Consider the following 24,525-nt stretch of genomic DNA (forward strand, 5'->3'; position numbering starts at 1 on the left):
TTCAAGACCAGCCTGGACAATAAAGTGATACCCCATCTTTACAAAAAAAAAAAGAAAGAAAGAAAGAAAGAAAGGGAGGGAGGGAGGGAGGGAGGGAGGGAAAGAAAGAGAGAGAGAGAGAGAGAGAGAGAGAGAGAGAGAGAGAGAGAGAAAGAAAAAAAAAAGAGAGAGAAAAAAAAAGAGAGAGAGAGAGAGAGAGAGAGAAAGAAAGAAAGAAAGGAAAGAAAGAGAAAGAAAGAAAGAGAAAGAAAGAAGGGAGGAAGGGAGGAAGGAAGGAAGGAAGGAAGGAAGGAAGGAAGGAAGGAAGGAAGGAAGGAAGAAAAGAAAGAAAGAAAGAATTAGCCGAGTGTGGTGGCATGAACCTGTAGTCCCAGCTACTTGGGAGACTTAGGTAGGAGGATCGCTTGAGTCCAGGAGTTGGAGGCTGCAATGAGCCATGATTGTGCCACTGCAGCCAGCCTGCATACCACAGTGAGATTCTGTCTCCAAAAAAAAAAAAAGTTTATAAATAATTTTATGAACACTGAAAAGGCATTTTGAACAATAAATTCATGAATTTCCTAATTAATCTTTACTTCTATAGATACTGGTTCTGGTTTTGTATCTATAAATAACAAATAAAATTTGGGTGAATACAGAGTTAAAGAGTTTAGAATGTTAGTTAAAGAGTTTAGACTTTTAATGGAATTCATTAAAAGTCCCTTTAGGGCTGGGCACGGTGGCTCACACCTGTAATCCCAGCACTTTGGGAGGCTGAGGCGGGTGGATCATCTGAGGTCAGGAGCTCGAGACCAGCCTGATCAACATGGTGAAACCCTGTCTCTACTAAAAATACAAAGAATTAGCCAGACGTGGTGGCACATGCCCGTAATCCCAGCTGTTTGGGAGGCTGAAGCAAGAGAATCACTTGAACCCATGAGGTGGAGATGGAGATTGAAGTGAGCCGAGATTGCACCATTGCACTCCAACCTGGGCAACAGGAGTGAAACTCCATCTCAAAAGAAAGAAAAGAATAAAAAGTCCCTTTAGAAGAGATGTTTCTTTTGGTTTGGACTGCATTGATATTTCTTTTACGGGTTCATTGTATATCTTTGTTTTACAATTGTGATTTAAATTGTTTTATAAATGAAGTTCAAATTCTTCATCTTTCAGATCTTGACAGAGCAAGTATGTACTCAGGTCGTACACAAACCACATCCAGAGCCAGATTCTACAGTGAAAATTCAGAATCCAAGTGAGCAAATGGCAGTTCTTTATTGTATTGGGGTCGGCGCATGGCAACATATGAGACTAAATCAAAACTTTTCCTAACCCCTTAAATCATTATGGTGTTTACCTAGTTCATGACAGTTTTAACTCACCTTATATAGTGCTAAGTATTTATTTGAAAGTCAGTAATACGTTTTGAGTTGAGCATAGGATATGGTTATAAATCTTTAAGTTTTCTTCTTTGTTTACAGTGATTCTTAAAGTGGTGGCAACCTTGTTAAAAAACTCTACACCAAGTGCAGAGCTGATGGAAGTTCGTCGTTTATTTTTATCTGATATGATAAAACTTTTCAGTAACAGCCGTGAAAATAGAAGGTAAGCAGTTTGGGTACTATAACAACACTTTATTCCATAATTAATATTTTCTCTCTTTTAGAATTTCAATTCATTTCAAATCTTTTCCATATTGCTAAATACTTTTAATCATCAGAAAAGACATATTATGTTTCTTTGATGTATTCAGTATACTTCTATTTATTTTATATTATTTTATTTTGTTATATGGATATTATATTTTAATTGTATATATGAATATACATATAAACAAACACTTATTTAAAATGTAATATCCCTTTTAGTGGTACCCTGTCTATCACCAATAGAACTTTCAGTTGTAATTGTGTTGGATTTTCTCATTTTTGTCTATGCTTTCCACCCCATTTTTCTTATGGCTGATTGTTGTGCATTTTAAAGCTAGTTAGCTAGAACGTAGGGTAGAGTCTGAGGCCATGAACTCTGGGGTCGTCATTGCCTGAGTCTATAATTTAACAAATATTGACTGAGTGCCTATTGTGTTCAGGGTAAGACCCAGTGCTTGCTACACAAGATAGTCTTAGTACACAGTCTCGGTACATTCCAGTGGGAAAGAAAACTATAAAGCAATGATTAATGCATAATGTGTTAAATACATTGTGAGTACTAAAGTTGGTAAGAAAGTAGAGAAGCAATAAGTAAATCTGACTGTGAAAGTTAGGAAAGGGATTTTGAATGACAAATAGGATTTTTCCTGGTAGAGAAATAAGAGAAAGTCATTCCAATTACAGAATATATAATGTGCAGCATGACTGTACACCTTACTTTACTGAGGTCAGATCATATTTTCACTATTTTATTTATCAAAGTTTCAAAATAGTAAATTCTAACTTAATTTGGATATTTTTAATGAGATCAATTTTTTTTTCTCCCAAGATGCTTATTGCAGTGTTCAGTGTGGCAGGATTGGATGTTTTCTCTTGGCTATATCAATCCTAAAAATTCTGAGGAGCAGAAGATTACTGAAATGGTCTACAATATCTTCCGGATTCTTTTGTATCATGCAATAAAATATGAATGGGGAGGCTGGAGAGTCTGGGTGGATACGCTGTCAATAGCCCATTCCAAGGTAACACGGGATTTAACATTTTAATATCAGAGTTATTGCGGTGGATTAAACGGCTACAGATATGCATCTGGTGCCATCTTGTGGGCATGTTAGGTTTTGACAGATTCCTGTATCTCAGTTTTGTATTTTTTTCCTCACTGTTCATAGACTGTTAGAACTTGAAAGTGGCTTATAGATGAATTAATTCAAATCCCAAATTTATAAATTAGGAGTTTTATACCCAATGATGACCTACATCTGTTTTATAGCAAATCTGAGAACTTTAATCTGAGCCACTTGCTCTTTTAACTGGTTCTTGGAAGACTATTTCATGAAATAGTCTCTGAAATATACTTTTTAAGACTTTTTTTAAGAAGTCAGATTTTTTTATTTCCAAGTGAATCATAAATACATTTAAAGTGTTTAAGTTTAGTGGTATTTTAATTGCATTATCTTTTCTTTATTTTAATCTTAAAATCTGTATGTCTGTATTTTAAGTATTATTTGATTTTTGGTAAAATGAAATAGTGAATTAAAGTATACAAGTATATACACATTAGATTCTGGAAATTCAGAGTTAGGATATCTCATCGTGAAGTGTTATAGAAGAAGCATGGGTGTCAAAAGTATGGTTTTTAGTTTAGTCTGTGCCAGAATTGAGTTTTGTGATTTTAGAAGACTCATTTAGTCTTGTTGAACACGAGTTAGAAAAAACTGTTTAATAAGATAGATAGTAAACATTATAGACTGTGTGGGTTATATAGCCTCTAATACAACTACTCAACTCTGCTGTTCAGTGTGAAAGACAATACATAATGTAAATGAATTATCATGGTTTTGAATAAACCTTATTCACCAAAAGAGATGATAAGCAGATTTGTCCCATGGGCCATATGTTACCAACCCCCACTTTTGGGACTTGCATTCTTCTTCTGTAAAATTAAGGAGATTTTTGTATTATGAGATATTCTTTAAAGGATGGTTCCCCCAATCTAAAATTCTGTTAACTTATTTAAATATACATTAATAGCACCTATGTCTATAAGAGAAAGACTATGAACTTTAAAAAATATTAGAAAAGCTTTTGTTTCTATTATAAATTTACATTTTGTAATATAGTGATGCCTCAGATTTATCATTGCTTCAACAAATTTGAAAATAGCAAAGAAAAAGACATTGCAGGTCTTTGTGTAAAAAAAGGATTCTGATTATTAATAAAGAAGCCTAAGTAAAGTAACAAATTCAGAGCAGCTTATATAAGAATAAAACTGTCATGTTTTAAGAGCTTGCAAATTTATATATTTAATGATATGTGTGAATGTTTTAACTTCAGTTGTTGGGACAGGTGCACATATGAGCAATAGATGGTGAAAACCGACATAGTAATAGTAATTTGAATATTGAATATTATATATTTTGAATATTGAATATTACATACTTTGAATGTTGTATATTATAGCTGTTTATTCTCTGTTTAAGCTTACATAAGTATGTGAAAGTTAACTGGCATATTAGGTTTGAGTAACATTGAAATACTCAGCCTAAAAGAAAATAACTTTTAATATTGCTGAGTTATCTGTGTGATTTTGGCAATCCTTATAATAAATCATATATAGCTGTATTTGTTGATTATTTCCAGTTCCTTAATAAAACTAAGCACACTTGCTTTAGGATTAACAAGTGCCAGCTTTGAAGTCTTAAAATTTCTGACATGATTTTTTCTATTTCCACAGTTTAATTTGTATTATTTATTTTTTTCTTTTTGATATGTACAAAATGCCTTAATGTTTTCTTTACTTATTCCTAAGGTCACTTATGAAGCTCATAAGGAATACCTAGCCAAAATGTATGAAGAATATCAAAGACAAGAAGAGGAAAACATTAAAAAAGGAAAGAAAGGGAATGTGAGCACCATCTCTGGTCTTTCATCACAAACAACGGGAGCAAAAGGTGGAATGGAAATTCGAGAGATAGAAGATCTTTCACAAAGCCAGAGCCCAGAAAGTGAGACCGATTACCCTGTCAGCACAGATACTCGAGACTTACTCATGTCAACAAAAGTGTCAGATGATATTCTTGGAAATTCAGATAGACCAGGAAGTGGTGTACATGTGGAAGTACATGATCTTTTAGTAGACATAAAAGCAGAGAAAGTGGAAGCAACAGAAGTAAAGCTCGATGATATGGATTTATCACCAGAGACTTTAGTAGGTGGAGAGAATGGTGCCCTTGTGGAGGTTGAATCTCTGTTGGATAATGTATATAGTGCTGCTGTTGAGAAACTCCAGAACAATGTACATGGAAGTGTTGGTATCATTAAAAAAAATGAAGAAAAGGATAATGGTCCGTTGATAACATTAGCAGATGAGAAAGAAGACCTTCCCAATAGTAGTACATCATTTCTCTTTGATAAAATACCCAAACAGGAAGAAAAACTACTTCCTGAACTTTCTAGCAATCACATTATTCCAAATATTCAGGACACACAAGTACATCTTGGTGTTAGTGATGATCTTGGATTGCTTGCTCACATGACTGGTAGTGTAGACTTAACTTGTACATCTAGTATAATAGAAGAAAAAGAGTTCAAAATCCATACAACTTCAGATGGAATGAGCAGTATTTCTGAAAGAGACTTAGCGTCATCAACTAAGGGGCTGGAGTATGCTGAAATGACTGCTACAACTCTGGAAACTGAGTCTTCTAGTAGCAAAATTGTACCAAATATTGATGCAGGAAGTATAATTTCAGATACTGAAAGGTCTGACGATGGCAAAGAATCAGGAAAAGAAATCCGAAAAATCCAAACAACTACTACGACACAAGTAAGCTACCTTATATGAGTTCTAGAAATAAAAAAATGCATTGAATAGATAGAGTTGTTAGCACCAAAACCGAGTACTTTCTTATCAGTTACTTCCTGTTTATATTGAATTACAGTATAATAGTAATTTATGGAATGAAATAGTGTGGTATAATTTCATGTATATAAGAAATTAAAAATATCTCAAGTATATTTCCAACTCTGCCACATTCTTCTGTGTAACTTTGCTCAGCCTCTCTGGGCCTAAGTTTCCTTATATAGCACAAGAGGTTGTACTAAAGGATGACTAAGGTCTCTGCCAGTTCTAACATTTTAAACTCTGTGACCACATTTACACATTTTGAACTCAAGATCTTCATTCTGAATACTTGATTAATTTTAACCTTTTAAGCTTCAGGCCCAACCCTGTTCTGTGGATTATAGAAAAGAGGACTTGGAGCCCAGATTGAACTGATAAATGAAGGGGAAGGGAAAAGGGAACTGTTATTTATCCAGTGCCTACTATGTTCCAGGCACTGTGCTATATGTTTTCAGATTTAATCCTCACAACAACCCTGTGAGGTAGGTAATATGGCTGAGAAAAATTAGAATTATTAGCAGTGAGAATTTTCTGTACAACCACATGAATAGGACTTTGTTATAAGACAATTAAAGACTCTTAGGTCTGGTTGTTAGGAAATGTTAGTGCTTCAGTTTTGACCTTGCTGGAATAAAGCTAAAAACAGATGATGTTTTCTGATACGGATTTTAATTGTTGAGCTTTGAGTTATGACTACTTCTTTACACTCTAGGAAAAATAATACCTTATGGTTAAGAGTTTAAGAAATAAGAATACTTTTCCCGTTAATGACTTGGGTTTTGTTATCCTCTGGTGTCCCACTTGCCTTTTAATGTCATTGAAGATACATTGAATGTGTTTCCATTAGGGCTATACTATGAGGAGTAAACCATGCCTGTCTTGTGTCTTTGTACTCCAGTAAGAATCCTTAATAATAGATCATGTGTGTGGGGAAAGTATTTTTATTTTTTCTGTAACTGCCAATTTCCATTTTTTGTGGCAGTTGCGTTGTAGTGATAATTGGCAGGAGATGAGAATACTGAATTAGATACAGATGTAAAATAAAGGAAAACATCATGCATTGTTTATTGAACAATAGGCTTGCCTGTTGAACACTAGGCTTGCCTGTTTTACATTTGGAGTTTATAGACATTTTTCTGGTTTGTGTTCTAACTTACCAAATGCATTTGTGTTTTTGAATTGAAGTATTATAAGTGAAACAGATTTTAAAGTTAAATATTACTTGAAACTGTTCAAGTAATATTTTTTCTAATCGTGTGCTTTAGTTACAATTAGTTGATGACATATATATCCAGTATACTTCACTTTGTATATGCTCACTTCAGTAAGGAAGTGATGTGGTCTAATTTAAAGACTCTTAAGGGGGTAAAGAGGATCTGGTTTTCAGTATGAACTTTGGTGTTAGCTTTAGGTATTTGATTATCTTGCTTAGTTTCTGCAATAGTAAAGTAAAAGCAATAGTGGAGACTTCAGCCCAGAAAGTTTCCTGTGCAAGGAATTACCAGGTGAATAATATATGTGAAATATATTAAACTACTAAAGTCATATGCTAAAGCATTAAAGCATTGTTCACTTTACTATGCTCACAGTTTCATTTTGAAATAAGGCATTTCTTTTGTATTCCACAAAAGTTCACCTTTTCCTTCTTTAGGCTGTGCAGGGTCGGTCTATCACCCAACAAGACCGAGATCTCCGAGTTGATTTAGGATTTCGAGGAATGCCGATGACTGAAGAACAGCGGCGCCAGTTTAGCCCAGGTCCACGGACTACAATGTTTCGTATTCCTGAGTTTAAATGGTCTCCAATGCACCAGCGGCTTCTCACTGATTTGCTATTTGCATTAGAAACCGACGTACATGTCTGGAGGAGGTAGAAATATTTCTTTTTTATAAATTAAAAGCAAATATTTTACGTTTGCCATTGCCTGTTCTATTTTAAAGGGACTTGACAAAACCAAAAATCTGCCTTGATTAAAGGAATTTCCACATTTTTCTTGTTTCCTGTTTAAATTAATACCATGTACTAAATTTATTAGTGATAATATTATAATACATACTGTTTAAAGTTTAAATCACTCTGTGACGTGTGTATTCAGAGCCCGTAGTATTTGAGCAGTTAGTGGATATCAGTTCAAAGATAATAACTTAAAGACAACAAATCTACATAAATTAAACCACTGCCTTTCTAAATTTTCAATTTAATTTTTTAATAGTAAACGTGCAACAAATTAATTATCACAGCATATAATTTACATAGGCATGAATACAATTAGGAATTGGATGGATATAAGTAACAAGGGCAACTTAAATGATCTAGCACAACATTCTTAGGAATGTCGGCTTCTGTGCTTCTCCTCGTTTTCCTTTTAGGATTCAAAGTGGCTGCTTCAACTCCCAACATCAATTCATCATGAGAAACTTGCCCAAATTAAAAGGCAGAGATGACTCTTCTTCCTTCCTCTTCTTCCTATTTTTCCCCGCCTCCTCTTCTTCTCTCTCGTCTTTCACTTTCTCTTTTTATTCTCCTCTTTTCTTCTTTTTTTTAAAAGAAGCCCCTCAAGAAATTTCCCCTTATGTCTCATGAGCCAGCAAAATCACATCCTCTTTCAAAATTAATCATCAGAAAAAGCAAATGGGATTATAATGACTGGTTTTTAGGGACTAATACTGGTTAATTAACTAGTAACTAGGGTGAGGCTAGTCTTTCCTATACCCAATCAAGCTCAATAATAGAACAAAATATAAAATGTGTGTTAGCAGGGAAAAAGTTATGACTGTTGTGGAAGACGTCAATAAAGTCTGCCATAGAAAGATTTTAATTTTGATTTTATTTGATCAATTTGTTCTTATACTACTCATATATTTTCATTGCTAATTATTATATGATAAATTACCTAGAGATGGTAACTAAGGAAACCTAAATACCGTGAAATATGTTACTATTAACATGAAGACCAATGTATGGAGATAAATTATATAATTTAATAATTATAATATCAGTAGCCCCCAAGTGAGTGATACTCAGCTTTTTTTCCATCCACCCCTACTCTTGTGTTTTTGTTTTCTTTGATGGGCTCTCATGAAATTACCCAAGTAGAATTTAATAACATATAAATTTTTTAAAGGTAGCACTTTATTTTTAGGACAGGGAGAAACATCTTGAAATTTAAGATACACAGTGTTAGATAATAATTCACAACTCTAAAAGGGTTAGAATTATTGACTTAATTTTGACCATGGAGTAATTTCTTTTTTTTAATCTTATTTTTTTTCCCGTTAAAAAACAGTTCAGGCCAGGTGTGGTGGCTCACGCCTATATCCCAGCACTTTGGGAGGCCAAGGCGGGAGGATAGCTGGAGCTCAGGATTTCGAGACTAGGGCAAGACCCTGTTTCTACAAACATTAGCTAGGCGTGGTGGTGTCCACCTGTAGTCCCAGCTACTCGGGAATCTCCTGGGCCCAGGGAGGTTGAGGCTGCAGTGAGCCGTGATCCCACCACTGGACTCTAGCCTGGGCAACAGCAGAGATCCTGTCTCAAAAAGAAAAAAAAAATTATAGTCTTGACTGACACCAAACAAAAGCAGTGTATTTTTTTGACATCTACATTGTATGTTTTGTATGGGAACACTGTACTACCAACTTAGTTTGAGATTTTGTTGCTTTTCTTATTAAATAAGTTCTTGAATTTGTACTGATTTATTTATATTCCCTTATCATGTCACTTCTTTAACAGTACACATTTTCAATGTGACTAGTCAGAGGTGGGGCTGAAGTCACTGGTGATGTGACAAATTGAAACTGCCTACAAAGTAAAACTTTCAGTTAAATTTTTAGGTTTTCAGTTTCAGATTTTATTTATAGGTATGAAAATTTTGAGTTGGTTATATTTTGAGTTTCCATATTATTTTAACATCAGACATACTTTTATATTTAAAAGATTCTGCCTTTCAACAAAAAACAATCAGATTTGGCAACATAAATATTTTAGCCAAATTTATTGAGTCAGTCATATGTCTTAGAGTTTAGTTCTATATTTTCAAGCAAAATAATAATAATAATAATGAGTTAATATACTTGGACACAAAATTCTGTGGAGATGAATGCTTAGTTTTTGGTAATATGATATCTTAATTATAAATCACTTTATTTTATAATAATTTAATTTTAAATATGGCTAGCTCCTACAATTCTATACTTTTTCACTTTTTATTCTAAGTAAATTGTCTAAGCTTTTCCTTGAAGTAAGCCAAATACATACTCATTTCTGTTTTCTGTATTTTAGCCATTCCACAAAGTCTGTAATGGATTTTGTCAATAGCAATGAAAATATTATTTTTGTACATAACACAATTCACCTCATTTCCCAAATGGTAGACAACATCATCATTGCTTGTGGAGGAATTTTACCTTTGCTCTCTGCTGCTACATCACCAACTGTAAGTACTTTGCCTCCATCTAGTGGTTATATTTTATAATTACATGACTTGAGTATTTCAGTGGTGGTCTAGGCTGTAAACAGATTTTAAACGGACCTGTACTTTTTAGGGAACTTTTTAGCCATATAAATTTCTGTTTCCACCACTTCTGTTTATCAGTGTTGGGTTCCAGCTATGTGTGCTTATGAAAATATTTCTCTGGTAATTCTGATGAATAAATGCTTCATCAGAAGAATATTGCATTCTTCATCAGAGATATTACATCTCTCTTCAATTCTATAGTATAAATAAACTCTTAAAATCCTTGTTATTTAACATTTTCATTTATTTACTGATGCAACATTTATTTTACAAAATCTAGCCTTATCTTGATTTGTTTCTATATTAAACAGTGAAATGTGTTAATACATTTTAAAGGCATTTAATGTTAATTGTGTATGTCATTTAAAATATAATACGTCAATGTTAACTTTATATTTTGGTTGTCATTAAAAACAAAATCTTTGATTCATATCGAGGCAGACTCCATAGCTACTTGCTCAATGGGAAAGAATATAGAAATTTGCTTCCCATATCACCCATGTTCTTGTTGCCGTATGGAAACTCATCCTTAAGCTTAGAAAGTTTACCTTGCCAGAGGGAAATCTTTCATTTTACTAAGATGTCTATTAGTTGGTGAGACACTGTTTCCAAGTTGATCTCTAAGTTTATTTCATCATTAACAAGTTTTCTATATGACTCTTTTCTTACTGTCCTTTTGTCAATGCCACCACCATCACCAGAGCAGCATTGAAACTTCAACATTAGCAGCCACAGGCTATATCCTCACACACTTTCCCCAGATTTTACTCTTCTATTTTATTCATGATTTTGCTCAAGAAGTCCACAAAGGGAAGCATTCCAGTTCAGAAGGAGGAATGCAACAGAGCAAGTCACCAGTAGGGCCTTAATCAAATTAGCAGCTGAACCAAGAAAATGGAGCTAGGAAGAACAGTATAAATGGTTGATGGTGTGTGAAGAGTACAGATATACATACACCACTCCTTTTCTTTCATCTCTCTTTTCCTCTGGTGATTTATACCAAATTCTGGTAAGTTGAGAGTTATGTATGATTTTTAAAATGCTTTCTAATAGTGAGACATAGAGGGCATTTTTTTTTCTTCTGTTCTTCCTTTTTTTTTTTTTTTTTTTTTTTGACAGAGTATCATCGGTGCCCAAGCGCTGAGGTACAGTAGGGCGTCTCAGCTCCATTGTAACATCGCTCTGCCGTTCAAGCAATTCTGCTGCCTCAGCCTCACAGTAGCTGGGGATACAGGTGTCACCACCAACACCCAGCTAATTTTGTGTTTTTAGTAGAGTGATGGGTTTCCCATTTGGCCAGCTTGTTTCGAAACTTCCTGCCTCAAATGATCTGCTGTCATTCGACCTCCCAAAGTGCAGGGAATTACAGCATGAGCCACCCCTCCTGCAACTTTTTTTTTTTAATCTATTGAGAACGAATAAATCAATACTTTCTTTGTGGACATTTTTCTGATATATAAATTGCTTTTATGTTTTTAATTTTCATTTGTTATGAAGAATTTTTTTAAAGGTTGTATTGAAATTCACTTGAATGTATATTATGTTTTAATTTTGCATGAACAAAAAATGCTTTTTATATAAAAAATAAGTTTAACAATACGTTATTAAAATTTGTTATAGGTTTAAAATATTCACATTATTAAATAGTTTTCCAAATTTTAAAGTCAAAAGATGTTTAGCTATTAAGATAGAATATTCAAATAATGAAGTAAACTATAGCATATTTACTATTGCACCAGTCAAATTTGCTTATTTATTTTATGATGATTGTACAATAAATATATTGACGCTTTGAGGTTGGCTTCCAAAGTTATTACAATTCAATTTTGACCACTATAGTTTGGAATTTAAAATTATTTATTACCTAGACTTTCTTAACAGACTTGGGAATTCGTTCAATTATAGAAACCTTTGTTTATTTTCTCAATTTCTGTATTTCTGTTATTTTGTCCCATTAACTGTTTGACCTATGCCTGGTTGTACAACATACCTGATTTTATGTTTTCTGAATGGATTGCTTTCTTAAGAGAAATAGCCAAACCTTTCTCCCATTTTGTATCTGGTAGAACTATGATTGGTGCTGACTGCTGAATGTCGTTTCTGTATTACGGGGTTGTATAATATTCTTGCTAGAAGTTGTAACGTAGCAGAGGGAAAAAGGAAAGAAGAGGTTGAATAAAGAGGGAAATTAAACCTGAATATTTGGGCTTTTTATGTTTAAATTAAAAGTGTAAAAGCCAAAAGAGAATTTTGGAAGGGATAAGCGAAAAAAGGAAACATTGGTAACGTGAAGATTACTCAAAGGTAACATTGTCTTGTAGGTGCTTTTAGAATTTTAATGCTAGATACATGAAGAGAGATGGAGACGTTTGAAACTAAGGTTTGAGTGATCTGGTAATTTTGTTTATACATACAGTTTTTCAGAATATTCTTCTTATATGCATTTTATGAAGAAATAGGAATAGTAATGGTTTATGGCATTAGTTCGCAAACCTTTTTTGTATGGGGCCAGATGGGAAATATTTTAGGTTTCATTGGCAGTATTGTCATCTGTCACAGCTAGTCAACTCTGCTGTGATAGTACAAAAGCAGCAATAGACAATGCAAATATTTTTTGTCTGCTATTTCTATGAGATTGACATAGAAGTGGTCTCTTTTCTGCCCTGGAAATTTAGATGAGTACAGTAATTTATACTAGAGATAACATTTTGTATTGCTATTATAGTATCATCATCATGGAAGAAAATTTTGAACTGTTTAATCTTAGTTGGAAGGAACATACCTTAATGGAAACTTAAGAAAAAAAGAATATGTATTGTTTATAATGATAGGTTGAGCACCTTGAACTTAGTACTCTTGAAGAAGCAGCACTTTATGGGAGTTTCAGTTTTACCTAGATTACTTAATTTCATATGTAGCATAGAAAATACATTACAAAAGTAGTTTCAGAGCTCTGAGTTAGACCAATAGTTTTAGCTGTAGTACTCAGGGAAAAAAAAAAGACCTCTTAGTATGTAATTCGGCCGATCTTTGCTTTGGGAAAGCAGCAATATTTTTGTTGTTGATTTTTTTAGTTAATGTTTCTATGACTAGTTAATTGAATCCTCTCATTTGTTCTCTAATATATTGTTTAAGTTGGTCATGAATTAAAGCAAAAAATTGGAGAAGAAAAAGAAAAGCAAAGAACATGGATCAACCACAAATTGCACACTTTGTGATTTTAAGTTGACCACTTTGGTCAACCATCCTGAACACTGAATATTATGGAACTTAATTCAGGGCTTAATTTTCTCTGTCCCAGAAAAATAGTAGAGACTGACATTTCTAGCTCTCCTAACAGTTTCATAATTATAAGAAAGAAGAACTGCTTTTCTATTTTGTCCAAAATAACGAAGTCTTACTTTTAGTTTTACTTATTATTATTATCAGAATATATCATAAATATATTTGGAAAAATTATGAATAATGTTGTTGGTTTTGCTCTTCTTTTGTTTATCTCATAGAACTGATCATACTTTACTATTCTTACGATGCTTTTATATGTTTTCCTATACAAGGTACCATAAAAATGGGCATATTTTAAAATTTATACTCACATGTACTTGGTCTAAAAATGGAAGTAAGAATATTTGATTTTTATTGTGAAGGCCTATTCTATCTGATATTGAATATAATGAATATAATATTATTAATAATAATCTTAAATCTTGTATAATACCTATGGTAATTACCTTTTTTCATATTCAGGGCATCGTTTAGTATACAAGTTTTTTCTAGCATGGGAAGTGGGTTTATAAGTTATAATCTCTCAAATGATTTTTATTCTTTTATTAACTTCTGGGAATTTTCAACTATAGGAAGGCGTTCTGTATATTGAGAATCAAAATTTACATTATTTTGTCTATTAGAAATTCTTAGAGCGTTGCGTATAAATAGTTCATTTCCCTGAGTCATTTCTGCCTAAACCAGATTGAGGTAGGCGATCTTACAGAGGCATTATATTAGCTATTTATCAAAATGTTCCATTATTATAGGAAAAGATACTTGCTTTGTAAAAATGGGTATGCATTATTCTAATATATGAACCATAGCTTATATATATATTATATATATTTATGTTATTTGGCCTCGAGTTACTATTAATAAAATAAGTTGAAGTCTAAATATTTGAAATTTTAACCTTGCATATATGTAAATTTTCTAAAATGAAAATCTCTTCTGAGATTTTGCTTTAATAAATAATCAAATATAATTTTAAATATATTTTTTGTGTTTCAATTTTACATTGCATATTTTCATTTAATTTAATAATTTCCTTTTCTTGTATTTTTTTGGTCTGTTGTCTGTTTTGTCTAATGCATGTCCAGGGTTCTAAGGTTAGTATTACTTTTTTTGTAGTAATTTTCAGCTTTTCAGTTTCAAGTTTTATTTTTACTTATTTATGAAATTTTTGACTTGGTTATATTTTGAGTTTCCATATCATCTTTAACATTAGACATATCTTTTGTATATTTAAAAGAGTCATTGAAAGGATTACTTTCCCAATGCATTGATATATTACTATTTTATTATGCACAATGATCTCTACATTAAACTATCATGATGAACACAATGGTGTTACAGTCATATGTACAATCAGATTTTAATTGGTTCTAAGGAAAGTAAATTAGATGAAATATATTATTTTAAGATTTAATAATTGTGTGAGAGTGATCTTTATTTTTTAGCCCTATCTTTTGCTGCTTGCATACTTCATTTTAAAATTACTTTTATATAAAATGGAATACAAATTCTGTTTTAGACTATTGTGTCGAAAATGCCTTTTACTTTAAAATTTATTTTTTTCAGTCAAAAAAACACTGGTGGATTATATGGACACTTTAATAATTCTATTTATAATTCACTCATTTTGAAATGAAAGCATAGTTTGACAGGTCAAAACACTCAAAACCATTAAATAATGAATATAGAGAGATAGCTATCTTGCAATTTCAGTGATTCAAAATGATGAAGAATTTCTTTGAGAACACAGATCTAGATATTCTAAATTCTAATGTTTGAAAAATTATTTACAGTATTTGATAGACCTAAGAAATGGCCAAGTTCTTCATTCCTTTATAGAACATTTTAAATTGAAACAGATTTAAAACTTTTTCTTGTGAGCTATGATGTCATTGTCATAGATTTTAATTGATATTATGAAGTGATGCTGTATATTCATGAAGTGCTAAGAAGTAAAGAATCTGCATTTTAAAGTCCAAGTAATGAATTAATCATTTCTTTATGCCGTGTGTACTGAATTGGCATAATGTTGTAACAACTGAAAACACATTTCTGTCTTTTTCCAGGCGCATTTTAGAGAGAATGATTTTAACACTATTTTGTTGTTAAATGGAAGGAGGAATGGTTGTTACATTTTATACATCATTTAAAACTGAGCTTAGTTATATAATGCTTGCAGTAGTCACCTATCATTTTTGTTACCCACTTTGTACACAAGAAATGTTTTGAGTATTTTGAGGTATTTTTTCAGTGTTTTCTGCTCACATTTCCATGTTAATGCTCCTGCTTCTTCAAGGAGGGAGAAGTTTAGGTATAATGATGGCTATAAACAATGTCAAAATGAAACATTAAATAGGAGTAGATACCTATTACATATGCTAACCTTGTAGTTGAATTTATCATTTGGTTAAGAGGTAATGTTGATTGGAATGGCTACTGTGCCCGTTTTCAGAAAATTTAAACAATATTATTTTTTGCTTATAAAGTATTCCCATCCTTGGTTCCTTGAGGCACTGATAAAATGTAGCCTGGTCATAAGGAACAAAAACAATTAAAATGCTATATAGTCCACGGTGCAAAACAAAATAAGAAATGTTGACATTGTTTAAAAAATCATAATGTTACGCATTTTAAAAAACAACAATACTTTGTAATATTCCCTCTGGAATCAGAAATGTAGTGAAAGTAGTTTCCAATCTAGAATGCTATGATTCTTTTTATTACTAGTGTTTTATAAGTCACGAGTTAAATATCTGTAGACGAGTTAGTGATCTTGATTATTTTTACTCTGGAGTTTTATCGTACATGTAAAGTACCTAGTATTTCAGTTGACTCTAAAATGGATAAGAAATTGTTATGTACTCTAATTTGACAGCTATCTCATTTTGATACTAAGTTAAATTACCATATATTTTCCCTATTATTCATCATACATCTATAGGAAAGAAAAATTAAAGCATATATTTTATTAATGGGAATGAAGATTTTAGGAAAGAAGTATCAATGTAAAATCTTTATAAATTACAAAACAAAACTAGTATAAGTACATATATGTGGTTCTCTCTAAATATCTTTGTGAAATAATCTTAAGTTTAGAATGTCATTTTTATAACTAAAGACATTTAAAGCTAATGTTGATTTTAAAATGGGCTTTTCCTTTATTCAAGGATAATTGATAGGTAAAGTAACCAAATTCGGTAACCAGCTCTGGTGATATATGGAATTAGTTGATCTTTTATTTTATTAATAAAATATGATAAATATATTAAATTTGTGTTCACCTGTAGTATGTATGTATATGTATTATATTTCCAAATTTCCAAATTTTAAACAAGACTTAAATCTTCTACTTTTCTAAAGACGGAATTGGAAAATATTGAAGTGACACAAGGCATGTCAGCTGAGACAGCAGTAACTTTCCTCAGCCGGCTGATGGCTATGGTTGATGTACTTGTGTTTGCAAGCTCTCTAAATTTTAGTGAGATTGAAGCTGAGAAAAACATGTCTTCTGGAGGTTTAATGCGACAGTGCCTAAGATTAGGTAAGTCTGTTAAAACAGTAATGCATGTCAAATAATTATCTACAGATCAGCTTTATAAAGTGCTATGGTACATAAAATATTGATGATATAAGTTGATTTTATAATATAGAGATTATCTTGAGATATGGAGATTGTTTTTATAATTAATCAGAATTACTAAATTTTAAAAAATTTATGCCTTCACGTTGGAGATTTCACAGAACTGATCATCTTAAAGATGGTTCATAATTTGAAATCAAGAGTGAAATATACTTGAAATTCTTTCAAAATCAATAAGACTATCAATTTGTCATTGAAGTGATTTTAATGCAAATCCATTTATGAATCCAATTTTGGTAAACTAATACTGAGGGTAGTGTCCTGGCCCCACAAACGTGTCAGATACACATAATGCTAGAAGGTTAAAATAAACTACCCTAATCTTACTTGGGGTGAACAAATATCCCTAATAAACATTGTTATACCCATGCTGTTCACTTTTTATCTGTGAGGCAGTGAAACTTTAGCACTGAAACCTCTTAGTAAATCTGAATGAATTTTTTAGGTAAGAACCATTTCTACCTCTCTTAAAAGGAACGTTTATTGACACTATTTAGACTTTCAAAACAACCAGAAAACTGCTCTTTTTGTACTTGCCTTAGATCATGAGCAGGACATAAGAACTGCAAGGCATGAAATAGAGAGGACGTTCCTGATATGTACTGTTTTCACCCATAACTTTTAAAGATTATGTCAAAAATTCGTTTCTGATTCAAGAAAGGAACAAAGACTTGGTTTAAGAATGGTGGGATGAAACCTAGTTTTTTAGTTTGTTTCATATTATTTATTTAAAGACAGGCAAGCTGAGAGGAATCGTTTTGTATTCATGTTAAGAGAAAGATTGACCACATTAAGATCTTTCTGGCAACCAAGAGGTGTGGGGTAACTGACTGTGGGCCATTAAGGACATTTCCATTGATGTATAACAAGAACTGCCAAATGAACTGTGTGAGAAAGAGATATATATATATATTTAAAATGGCTCAATATCTTGAAACCTGCATTTATTTGGTTATTCTGCACTTTTATTTTTAAATATAGTCCAAGACTTTACTCCCTGTTTCATTTTTATCCTAATACACATTGAGTTGTTTCATCAACCCCAGAAAACTTTTATAAGTGGATAAGAATAAAACACTTTTATATTACCTCCTATGCTATTTATAGTTCTAAGCACTTTCTGGATATTCAGTTAATCCTCACAACAGCCCTCTAAGGCAGTTACTTTGTTCATCCTCATTTTACATGTGCAAAAACTGAGGCACAGATAGTTTAAGCAGCTGGCCTAAAACCACACAGCTCCAAACTGGAAAATACAGGATTCAAACTCAGGTGGTCTGATTTCAAACTTTGTACTATTTGTCACAGTACTCTACTGCTTCTTAAAACAAATGAGTAAATAAAAATGTGTACATATTGAATGCTTATTGACAAAGCCCAGAGACTTTCCCAACATGAAGGAAGGTGGATTTGGGGACCTGTGATACTTGAGTATACAGATGTACTGTATTATTGACCGAAATGGGAAGTTGTGCTCAGTAGAGTCGACAAGATAGTCAAATTAAGGACAGAAGCTTTATTAAATTTTTAAATCAAATATGAGTTTTAGTTTAAAAAAATTTTATTGATCCATAAATTCAGAACTGTGAAGCTCAGAAGGTAACAGAATAAGGAAGGATACATTGGGGGTTTCAGAGCCTCTGGTAGTGTTTTGTTTCTTCAGCTGGCTGGTGGTATATGGGTATTTTGTTTTATTTTTAGCTATATGTATATTTTTTAGGTACTTTCACTATTATATTTCATAATTTTAAAATTATTGCTCTAGTTGATTTTATTAAGATTAAATAATTTATGAAGCAAGGGGAAAGAAAGGAAGAAGAAATAAACTTGGCACTTTTTCAGGATATCAACAACAATTTATATTAACAATATGTTTTGAATTTTAAATAGTTTGTTGTGTTGCTGTGAGAAACTGTTTAGAATGTCGGCAAAGACAGAGAGACAGGGGAAATAAATCTTCCCATGGAAGCAGTAAACCTCAGGAAGTTCCCCAAAGTGTGACTGCCACAGCAGCTTCAAAAGTAAGTAAACTTTTTTTTTTGGTCACATATAATTGACCTGAAAAAAGTCTTTTTTAAGTTGATGAGAACAAAGTGCCATGGTATTGCTCAGCGATAGAGAGCAAGGGCATTCTCATCAGGCAGCTCTAGGCTGCTTCACAATTTTGTTACCAAGATTACTTGACTTCTCTGAGATTTGTGTGTTTTGGTTATTAAATGAAGTTACTAACAATTTCTACTTGATAAAGTTCTTACAAATATTATAATTAGCACTAAAACAGTTATTTCTATTTTAATAGCATATATTTTCACAGAGTTTAATGTATGAGTAATTCTCCTTCTAAATGGGTAGGCATAATAGTCAACAAAAACTCATTGAATCCCCATTCAATGAATGGAGTATTTTGAAATATACTATTAATTTTCTTTCTAAATCAGCTTTCTTTATCATATGCTTAGCTGGCCCTTGGCATCACATCCGGTTTCGTTAACATGCTTTCTGAGGTTCTGTGCCTGGTCCTTGCTTACTTCTCCGGCAGCAGCTCTTGCTTGTGCTGTTATCCTTGCTTGTGCTGTTTTAGTCATACCATAGACTTCACTCAGTTCATCAAAAGAAGCGATTTCCCCTAACTTCTCAGACTTTTATATAATTTCCTTTCCATGAAGTATTCATCCTTACTTTTTATCCAGCTAAAATCTGTGCAACTACTGGGTTACATTAAATGCTACATTTTCTCAGGAAAATTTTTTTGACACCCTCGCTACCACCCCAGTCAGTTTAGGGTCGTTTCTTCTGTTTGTTGTTTTCATAAAATTACATAGGTCTGTTATCACTCATTATACTTGTAATTACATGTTTAACGTTGATACGGTAACTTTTTGCTCAATAAGTGAAGGTGTGAAATAGAAGTTTAATTCATCTTAAAGTTCTGTTGCTTTAAACTTCTGCAGATGGCAAGCAGACTGACCGTATATTTATCCTGTTAGTCGGTTATTTGCAGTGTTGTAGCTTTTTTCCTTTTCACTACTGTCAGAGAACATTTGTAATTTGACTGTATATTATTTGCTGCTCACAGGACTTTTTGAGACGGAGTCTCGCTCTGTCGCCCGGGCTGGAGTGCAGTGGCCGGATCTCAGCTCACTGCAAGCTCCGCCTCCCGGGTTTACGCCATTCTCCTGCCTCAGCCTCCCGAGTAGCTGGGACTACAGGCGCCCGCCACCTCGCCCGGCTAGTTTTTTGCATTTTAGTAGAGATGGGGTTTCACCGTGTTAGCCAGGATGGTCTCGATCTCCTGACCTCGTGATCCGCCCGTCTCGGCCTCCCAAAGTGCTGGGATTACAGGCTTGAGCCACAGCGCCCGGCCCCATAGTGCTCTTATTTGCTTGGGAAATTAAATACAAATGGATCATCAATAATGCCTCATATCATTTGTGTAGGCATAGTAGACAGATAGATACTTGAGGGCAGTGTCTACGTGTTATAGATCCTTGCAACTTTAGAGTAATTTTTTTTTTTTTTTTTGAGGCAGAGTCTCGCTCTGTTGCCAGGGTGGAGTGTAATGGCGCAATCTCGGCTCACTGCCACCTCCGCCTCCTGGGTTCAAGCGATTCTCCTGCCTTGGCCTCCCAAGTAGCTGGGACTACAGTAGGAAAGTTTCTTGCAAGTATCTTGCATGAGTTCCATACCTTCGTGCGACCTCATTTTTATACTGTGTGAAAAGGAACAATTACGCAAGCTTTTCCTATCATGTTGTCTTTATAAGGATCAAATTAGATTGGGGTAGAGAAATACATCATATAGAAAAGAAAATATTTCTAATTTTAAAGTCTGTGTTATTTATGCTGTAAATTATGTATTATTTTCTTTAACCACCCTGTAGTAAATATTATTAGTCTGTTAAATCAAATGATGTAGCTAAGGTTCAGAGAGGTTAACTTCTCACCGATGGTTATATAGCCAGAAGTTTTGGAATTGTAATGGAAACCAAATACTATCAACCTTTAAATATTTTACTATCGTGTGCTGCCAAGTAATCAAACATTTTAATTTTGGGGTAGAATATCATGATTGACATTCATTGAGAAATAGAAGGTACCCTGTTTATTTTTCATTGTTAGAGTAACAACAAGTACTTATGGGCTGGAATTGTATTTTGCATTGTACATGTTATCTAATTTAATCCATACCATTTTAAACACACTGTATAAGTGAGAAAGTACTTGATTGAGTTCCAGGGAACCTAGTTCACTTGGTAGTCTACTATGTGACTAGATTACCTGAAATTTGTAGATGTTTGTTCCTTTAACTATAAAATGTTTTGTTGGTAACAATCTTTAATGTCTTTCAGCTTTAATGGGCCGTGACTGATTTTTTTAAATCTTACCTTTTCTAGCCTTGGATGGACTATGAAATGGTTACACATATAAAATCTCATATAGTAATGTAGTATAATAATCTCATATATTAAAGAATGCATGATGGATAAGTGAACCCAGAGACTCAAAGAGATTTGTTAACTAGAGGTAGAGAAAGTGAGGCTCAGGAAATCTTCTGAAGTCCAAGATGAATCTTTATTCTTCCGCAATCTTACCTGCCTTTGTGAGTCTATAGGGTAGCTGTGCCAGTAAAGAACAAGAATACTAGTATGGAAACCATGACATGAGTAGAGAACAGAAAATGTGCATTGTAATAGAGGATTATTATTAATAAATCTCAACTCAGAGAGGAGGAGATACATGATGTGGCCAGTTTAGCATGAATTAAGAAATGATACTTCTATATATTATCTGTAATATATTATCTATTCACAATTCTTTTTATTTTTAAAGACTCCATTGGAAAATGTTCCAGGTAACCTTTCTCCTATTAAGGATCCTGATAGACTTCTTCAGGATGTTGATATCAATCGCCTTCGTGCTGTTGTCTTTCGGGATGTGGTAAGTTATCCATGATTGCTTTCCCTGAAATAAACCTTCTACTTCATTCTTATGAAATACGTTTTATAAGAAAGCTGCTTATGAAAATGACATTCCCTAGTATCTGGGATTGTTGGTTTATTGTGTACTTCTCATTATAAAATGGTTGAACCTTAGCTTTCTCTGAAAGCTTATTGATAATGTTACTTTTAAAAAGTGGCCTGAAATTTTGATGTAAGTTGCTTGCATACTAAGAATAGGACTAGCTCTGAAAAATTATAATTAATTTTATCTTGTAACATCTACTTCTTTGTTCGTATTCCTTGTTCCATTTCCAGGTACTAAAATTTTGTTATTAATGTTCCTTACATTATGGATGAAAGGGATTAATTCGTTAGGTGTTACTGACAATTGCTTTTGGAGGAGGGGCAATTAAAGAATAATCTGCATTTAAAAAATACAGGTATCTGTGGGAATTGGAGTTAGATAGATAGCTTAATAAAGCTAAAGGGAAAAGATAGGCTAAAGAGGTTTCATGGAACTCTCCAATCTTAGGATCAGTTACTCCAGATAAGTAAAAGTAAGACTGGCCTTTTCAGAAATTGCATAGAAACATATACGGTGTTTCACATCAGATTAAATGCTGACAGCATCTCTTAACATAGTTATTATAAACCAGCCACCTTGAATTCTGTTTTTCTTGTTTTAGTTGATGATTCTTACTTAGTTGATTCTATATGAAATGTAGAAGAAAGTTTATATTTGAAATTTATATTTAACAGTAAATTGAATGGCATGCTTTGTATTTTAGAAAATGATTGAAATATGTTTAGGTTATATAAAATAATGCAGTATGTTAGGAATGTACAATAGAAAAATTGTCACTCTGTTTAATATATATTATTTATAAAATGCTAGGAAAATTCCAAACATACCAACAGAAAATAGGCAATGGACACAAGGCAACAAACATGATAAAAATTCGATATCCCTAGTAGTCAACAGAATGCAGATTAACACAAGAGTGGTATATTTTTCGCTATTAAATAAACTAAAAAATTTTAAATGATAATACCCATTGCCTGGGTGCAGCAAAACCTGCTCTGTCAAACTAGTGTTTGAGCTTTCAAATAGCTCTTTGCCGATATGGTTAAAACTCTTACAAATATTGATGTCCCAGTGAACCACTAGAACCCAGTAGTTCTAGTCAGAATTTGTTTAACTTAATGTTTTCATCAGAGATGTCTACAGGAAATTTGGCAACATTATAAATATCCAATAATAGAATTTTAGCCTAAAAAATCTTGACCTAGTCGTTCGGCAGTGATCTATTCAGCCTTTAAGCACATATTTTTGAAGGAAATTTAATGACAAGGGAAAATGATCATGATATATTTTAAGAGAAAGCAACAGCATGTAAAAATACTTTTATTACACAAGCATTACATACGTATACTGATTGTATGTACGTACATATGTGCATCTTTATTTTAAAAAAAGACTGAAAAAATATACCAGTATTCCACCAATGATAATCTCTAGGGAAACAGATTTTATTTTTTTCTTTATCCTTTAATGATTTTTTGTAGTTTTAAATTTTCTATAATAAACCTATATTGTGTTTATAATTAATAAAAAAAGGAAGGTATTTTTTAAAAGGGAGACTACATTAAAGTATAAAAACCACAATATAAGAACTCCCTGTAATCTAAACTGTAATCTAAGCTTGGAAAGAAGATACTATTTTTACTGACAGTTTAACCATTTAGAAATGGGAATAGTCTTCATGAAAAAAATGTGCTGTGGAAAGGATTTTTTTTTAAATTAATGAATGATTAAAAACATGGAGCACATCTTCACCTCCAAAGGCACAGTCAGATGTAACATATAACGTACCGAAGGAGTTTCTCTTAAGGGTGACATTGTGTTTAACTTGTTAGTAAATTTTGAATTAGATTATATGGTAGATGATGATCATTTCCCTTAAATTCATGGATATTTCATAAATATTTTGGATAACCCAGCAGTCGTTATATCTGTGAAATATGGTGATGAAAAGAGAATTCTTTGGAAAGATCTGGGTTGGAATTCTGACTCTACCTTATACCAGTTGTGTGGTCTCAGTGTTTCTGAGTCTTAACTTTTTCTTAACCCTTAACTGGAAGCTTAGAATAATATGGATTTAGTGCTTGATACATAATATAAACCCAATTAATACAAGTTACATTACCTTGATGTTGTTGGGAAGGTGCACCATGGCAACACTTAAAGCAGATAGGAGAAACATTATACAGCTCATGTCTTCTCAGTAATAAAATACCTGAGCAAGTCAATTAGTTTGTACCAAAATTCAGTCATTCCCCAGATGTTTATCTATATTGACAGAACTGGAAATAAGAAGCACAATTGACTAGGATGTCTGGATTAAAAAAAAAAAAAAAAGCTAACTCTTTTCGTGCCATATATAAAGGAGGTTTTCGTCTATCTATGATAGCAGTTTAGTGTCTGTTATTTACAGCTCTACCACTCTGTAGTTGGCATTCAGTCATTCATTCCACACATATTTGTTGAATGCCTTCTGATTGCCTGGTACTGAGTTTCTAGTGTTAGAAATAGAAGTATTGTGGGATATTATGGTC

The 24,525-nt window shown here is 32.8% G+C and overlaps 1 protein-coding gene across 1 annotated transcript in view; it reads left to right on the forward strand.

Moving 5' to 3' along the window:
* Positions 1-24,525, forward strand: part of LOC108520819 (neurobeachin-like) — a gene marked incomplete at its 3' end in the record, with an annotated part of 416,387 nt that overhangs the window by 211,743 nt on the left and 180,119 nt on the right. Inside the window, 10 exon segments of the mRNA XM_017860362.1 lie at positions 1,153-1,234; positions 1,461-1,584; positions 2,458-2,650; positions 4,438-5,454; positions 7,184-7,401; positions 9,814-9,967; positions 14,416-14,424; positions 16,691-16,871; positions 18,861-18,991; positions 21,800-21,907. Of these exon segments, the coding sequence (XP_017715851.1) occupies positions 1,153-1,234; positions 1,461-1,584; positions 2,458-2,650; positions 4,438-5,454; positions 7,184-7,401; positions 9,814-9,967; positions 14,416-14,424; positions 16,691-16,871; positions 18,861-18,991; positions 21,800-21,907 (2,217 nt within the window).

Source organism: Rhinopithecus bieti, unplaced genomic scaffold (assembly GCF_001698545.2).
Source record: "Rhinopithecus bieti isolate Rb0 unplaced genomic scaffold, ASM169854v2 scaffold_54450, whole genome shotgun sequence".
Lineage (NCBI taxonomy): Eukaryota > Metazoa > Chordata > Mammalia > Primates > Cercopithecidae > Rhinopithecus > Rhinopithecus bieti.